At 37.5% G+C, this 6,000-nt stretch overlaps 1 protein-coding gene across 1 annotated transcript in view; it reads left to right on the top strand.

Annotated features, from left to right (window-relative positions):
- Positions 1 to 6,000, top strand: part of TRIO (trio Rho guanine nucleotide exchange factor) — a 180,223-nt gene that overhangs the window by 88,770 nt on the left and 85,453 nt on the right. Inside the window, 4 exon segments of the mRNA XM_008637193.2 lie at positions 700 to 769; positions 1,228 to 1,317; positions 3,185 to 3,277; positions 5,491 to 5,602. Of these exon segments, the coding sequence (XP_008635415.1) occupies positions 700 to 769; positions 1,228 to 1,317; positions 3,185 to 3,277; positions 5,491 to 5,602 (365 nt within the window).

Genomic DNA, 6,000 nt, shown 5'->3' with positions numbered 1-6,000 from the left:
GGAAAGAGTAGACCTCCCAGCTCTTCCTTGGCTCTTCATAGCTTCTCTGGAGATGCCCCAGCATCATTACATTTACTTGAGCATGGAGCATGAAAGAGACTTGTCAACACCGTTTCTTCTGAATAGAATGGTTCCTAGGGAGATCTGTGTACAGAAGTCTTGCTCTGAATCTTCCTTCTTTGTTACTTCATTGGTTGTGTACACATTTGTATTGGGTTATGATTCTTTGAAGTAATAAAATACACCTAGCATATTCCAGACCCTGGTTTTACAGCTCTTTGTATGCTCTGTGTTGACTTGAGAACCTGAGTATCCAAAAAGTAAGGTTTGGTTTTTTTTTTTAATTGAGATGAAGGCTAAACTTTTCTTGAAACTGAAAACAGTAGGAAACCTTCTTGATGAAGAACAACAGCAATTACTAAATTTTTGTGTATTCTAATGTATTAATATGTATTAACTGCATGTCTGCTGGTTCAATTTCTGATTTTCACATCAGAATTTTTATTGAATTATATTTTATATTAGTACTTTTATTACACATTTTTATCTATTCCAGTTACCTTTATTTCCCTAACTCATGCTTTTGGTATTACAGAAAGTTTTCTAATAGCCTTTGTTCACAGACAATAAATCCAAACAAGTTGCTGTAATGAACATGTTTGATGTGCCTTGTACTATTTGTTTCTTTTCTACCCACAGTATATTTCTCAAGGAGTTGGAAAAATATGAACAGTTACCAGAAGATGTTGGACATTGCTTCGTTACTTGGGTAATGAAGTCAGACTTATGTTTAGAAGTAGAAAGGGAGATAGGAGGCATGAAGGGATGAATTCTTGCTCCCAGATCCCTTTTTGATTTGCAAAAGTACCTCTTCCTTCAAATTTAACTAAAAGTTGTGTATCTTTAACTGAGAAAAAACCAACAATTAGGGCACTCCTGTCACATGCCAGTGCTTAGCTGCTCTTGAAGTGTACGCACGTTGCCTAAACCTGTGTGCAGATTTGGTTTGTCTTAGCTTTGAATAACCTACTTTTATATATATTGCTGTTGTTTTCAGTCTTACTTGCCTTGATGTATATTCTTATGCTGCCAGTTTGAGTGGGAATATAATTCTGTACAGCTCAGTTTCTTGATAGGGAAGATAAAATCTCTGATAAAGGTGTAAAAACTTTGAGACAGGAATGATGCTCTCTGATAACCTGTGTAAATTTGCATTTTGTTCTGCAGGCAGACAAGTTCCAGATGTATGTTACCTACTGTAAAAATAAGCCAGATTCTACTCAGCTGATATTAGAACATGCAGGAGCATACTTTGATGTAAGTACATCATGTCCACCTTAAAAGCACGCCTTGGCTGTTTGACTCGTGGATTTGCAGTTCTGCTGAGTGCCTAATTTGTTAAGAAAATGCAAGTTTCCTGTTAGTAATGCTGCAATTTATTAAGCTGTCAGCCTAAGAAAATTAGTGCTGTATCTCACATGGTTAACTTCCATTGCTCAGTTGGTGTTACAGTGCTGTCAAATCAGATGTGAAAAGTCACTGTCATCTATCAGAGAGGTTCAGAACTGGATGCAGGTTCTGGCAACAACAACCGAGACGTGAATCTTCAGCTCACACAAGCACATCCTGCAAGTCTTAGCATTTTGATGTGCTTAGTTTGCATTGTATGTAATAAAGATAGAAATCTTGGTTAGATTTTGGAGCTCTTTTAAACTGGAATTGCATGTAGTGGTAATTCAGTTGACTGCTGTTATTTAGAAGGGCTAAACCTCCTTATTCAGTCCCAAGGTTCCTTGGTCTGCACATGTAATATTCTGCATAAAAAGGGGACAAAAATGTAGATGTGTTAGTGGTTTTAGGGAGGAATTTTGGCCATGGTGAATGAGTTTTGGTTGGACATGTATTTACAGATGATTCAATTAGAGTGCTCTCTTTCCATTTTTTTCCCCAGCTGAGCCACTAGCTGTATAATGACACCACAGTTTTTTTTAGAATTGTTTGTACAAGTAGAGGGAAGTAGAGGAAATCCCCGAAGCTCTTGGGGTTAATCTCAAAAGCCTAATCACTAAGGAAATGGGGTTTCTAAACATTTTAAGGCAAAGCCTTTCTGTGAAGCCTCTGTTAAATTTTCAGTGTTTGAAGAAGAGCAGGTAAGTTACAGAAAATCAGGCAGATATGACATTCCCAGAAAAATTAAGTAAATACCATTTTAAAAAATAACACAGGTCTCTGATAAAACTATTAGAAATAAATTCTTGCCACCACTTCCTTTGATCCATCTGTTTTACCACTATATACAGAGCTCTCCACCCCCTAATCCACCTAAAGTGTGGAGACCTAATTCAGTGCACAGAGAACTTGAGAGCTTCCACTGATGACACCACTGGTCTATGTGAAAATATCATGTTTATCCCATTTTTGGATTTCTGATACTGTAATCATGGTGGGAGGGCACATAGCTGTGGGCCTTAACTTGCTGTTTGAAACTGCTTGATTAAAATACATTCAGTGCTATGATAAATGGCAGACTCTATCAGGGAAGTTCAGCCCTAATCAGTACCTGAAATCTGTAATCATCCCATCTAGCTATCACATAATTCTGTTTTCCACCTTTAGCTTCGTGGAGGTCACCGTTTTTAATATTTGTAAGTGGCTGTTTACTTGTCAAGTGCGTGGTAACCTCTTTTCTTCAGTCAGAAACTGTTACTCGGTGCTCCCTCTGGTGGGGGATGAGGCCATGTGTGGCTGCTGGCACTGAAATAGCAGGGGATGCTGAGAAACCTCCGCCTCAGCCTTTCCTGGTACTCCTGCCTCTTCCCTGGAACACTGGAATGTGAGGCTTTTTCCTCTCTTGGAAGTAGCAAAAGAAGTACAAATCTTAATGTTTTTAAAAAGGTGTTGCCACACATTCTGTGTCCCTAATTGTTGCTCTGTGTATTTAGGTTTGTTGAAACATTTCACAGGTATTCTTGGAGGTAATAGTCTTCTGTTTGTATTAAGTGAGCAGGCAGATGCACAGCATAATGATTCACTGTGCCTGGAATATCTGGTCATCCTGTTTTTTAGGGATTTTTCCTGCTAAAATAGAATTTGTAGTTAATGTATATTATTGCATATCCTTCAAAACAGTTTATATCTGAATGTTGGTGCTCACAGTCCTCAGATGTTTGCTTTTTCCACGTAGGAGATACAACAACGACATGGACTGGCCAACTCTATCTCCTCTTACCTTATCAAACCTGTCCAAAGGATAACAAAATACCAGCTTCTTTTAAAGGTCAGTATTAATTCAGAGTTCTTCATCTGATTCTGCTGTTCTTAAGAAGGCAAAGTTCTTGCTGAAATCAGAAGGGTTGTTTTACTCTGCTCTCCAAGACTCCAGCATCCTGGGCAGCCTCAAATACTGCTGCAAAATTTCAACTGAAAATGAAAGAAGGCATAAACAAGCAACTTTTTGTCCCGATTTCTGTAAATCAAAAAAAGATACCTGTCTACTAATGTTTACTTAGAAAATATAATTTGCATTTCCAGGGTAAAAAAGTAATTCATGCCCATATGGATGCATTTTTGTAATGGTTTCTACACCAAATTTTGGCAAGCTGTTAGCTATGTTGATGGTATTAAGTACTGTAAATTAGAAAATAATTTAATATATTTATTTATATATAAAACTATAATATAAAATATCTATGAGACATATAAATATACATGAATATATATGTGTATCAGTAAATATATACACATAGTGGTGGTACTTGTAGAGCTGTTGCACAAAGAGTTGTTATTTGTAATGTTGCCTGAAAATGTCAAGTAAATAGTAGCTGTTAAAATAAGCACAACTTTTGGAACCCTGTAGTTAGAGCTTTCACTCAGTGGACAAATGTCTTCTCAAGTGAGCAGCAGTGTTCTTGGACTGTGCTGGTTCTCTGTTAGGTGGCAATGCTTGTTTTGGTATAGCAGCCTACCAAAGCACTGTAACTGATCTGTGTCTCCTCTTTTTACTTGAGAACAGCCATGCATGATTGCTTTTGAAATTTCTGAAAAACATTAGAGGCTATTTCAGGTCAGGTGGGTGGTAACAAATCTGTCCTTTTTGACTGAAACTTATTATCTGTTTTCCACTTGCAAAGAGTTGCAACTTAAGTTATAATTACAGAAATAATCTAGGCTGTGCTGTTTCAGAAATTCAGAGGTATTAATTCCAACAATTATTATTATTATTTTTAATATTAATATGCCTTAGCCTGCTACATTATGGAAGTGGTGGGATAGATTGGTTTCACCAGTGTTTGCAGAGCCACATGTCTTTGCTGCATAGCAAAATGGATGTGTCTGGTGGTTGCTGGGTTTCTGGGTTGCCTTTCCTTTCTTTTTCTGTAAGAAGAGAGATGTAAAGCGTGGTAGGATTAAGACCCTAAATGATGGACGAATGATCAATGAAACATTTTACAGTTCTGAAAGCTTCGCTTCTTTGCCTGAATGGTATTGAAGCTGCTCCTCTTCTGTGCCTCTGAGAGATAATTTAGTTACTCTCACTGTTCTGTGGAGTTGTCATGCAAAATTTAGGTGTGATTGTGTAATGTTTTGCCATGAAGGTGGTATTGGCAGTTAAATAAAAATAATGTCATGATAATAATAGTAGAAGTCACATGGCTTTCCCTTTAAAAAGGGGAAAAGGAATTTAACCTGAGGGAATGAATTAAGTGGGTCTTCTGAATAACAGAAGGAACATAACATGCCCTTTTGGTTACGTAACCTACATTTTATCTTGGTACTGTTCAAATGCTTAAAGGCTGTGAGGAAATTTGAATATCAGCTCAGGTGCTGTTATGTTAAATCTGTGGGATGTTGAATGAGCAGAGAACTGTATGCCCTAAATTCTACTACAACACCTCAGCATGTTCAATTCTCAAACTTCTGTCCATTAGTTAATGGTTGTTTGTATTGAAAAGTTGTGTCTGTAGGTTGCTTTTAACTGTAAACACTATAGAATAGAGTAATTCATGGAATACTTAGAATAAAACGATGTAAATTCTCTTTATCAGCAGTTGTACAGAGCAGGTGTTTGGTGCAGTGGAGCAATGACTGACATGGGAGGCAAGAGGGGTCCCTTTGTGCTGCCCTGCTTTCCACAGTCTTCATGAATTGGCAGCTGCATTTTTCTGGGCCTTGATGTGGCACAGCGTCTGATAACTGTGTCTGTGCTTATCAAAAAAAGTTTTGTTCTTAACATAACTTTTGAAGATTTCTTATTAAGCAGATAATCCTGTTTAAATTAGAAGTGGTTAACTGATAGCTTGGGCTGCTTCTTGAAGAACTCATCAGGCTAGAAACAAAGTATGCTGTCATGTCACTGGTAGCGTAAGAAGTTCAAAAAGATTTTAAATGTCAAAAATGATTTTTGGTTTGTTAGAAGTACTCTTTGCTTGTCTGTCATATTAGTGTAGAGATAAGTGATAGAGAGTCCTCTTGTCTGCTTGTCTTTTGCAGGAGCTGCTCACATGCTGTGAAGAAGGTAAAGGTGAGATTAAGGATGGCCTGGAGGTGATGCTTAGTGTGCCAAAGCGAGCCAATGATGCCATGCACCTCAGCATGCTGGAAGGTAGGATTCAAGCTGCCTTTCCAATTTCATTGTGTGCTGCAGATTAACTTTGTTTTGTGAACACGTTCTTTTCTCTGCGTTTGTATTTTTCATACCATTTTGGTAGGGCTATATAAGATGTAAACTTATTTAGGAAAATTAATTGTTACAGACAGCTAGTACAGTTTTGTTAATTTTTTTAACTGTTCTTTCACCTTGATCTGTAGCTGTGCCACTGCAGATTTGAAAAACATGTAGGCTAATGAAGTAGTCCACTACTCACCCAAAATGCAATAGGTAATTGGTCAGATATGCTGGCTTTGGCTGCGTTTTCCAGCCAGTATCCTTAGCTTCTTTGTATGAGACACATAAGTGTGTCACATTGGTGATTTTGCTGATTTATGTATCAAATAATTGTC

The sequence above is a fragment of the Corvus brachyrhynchos genome, unplaced genomic scaffold (assembly GCF_000691975.1).
Source record: "Corvus brachyrhynchos isolate BGI_N302 unplaced genomic scaffold, ASM69197v1 scaffold23, whole genome shotgun sequence".
Lineage (NCBI taxonomy): Eukaryota > Metazoa > Chordata > Aves > Passeriformes > Corvidae > Corvus > Corvus brachyrhynchos.
The sequence above is the reverse complement of the archived record's forward strand: the minus strand, read 5'-3'. Positions and strand labels throughout refer to the sequence as shown.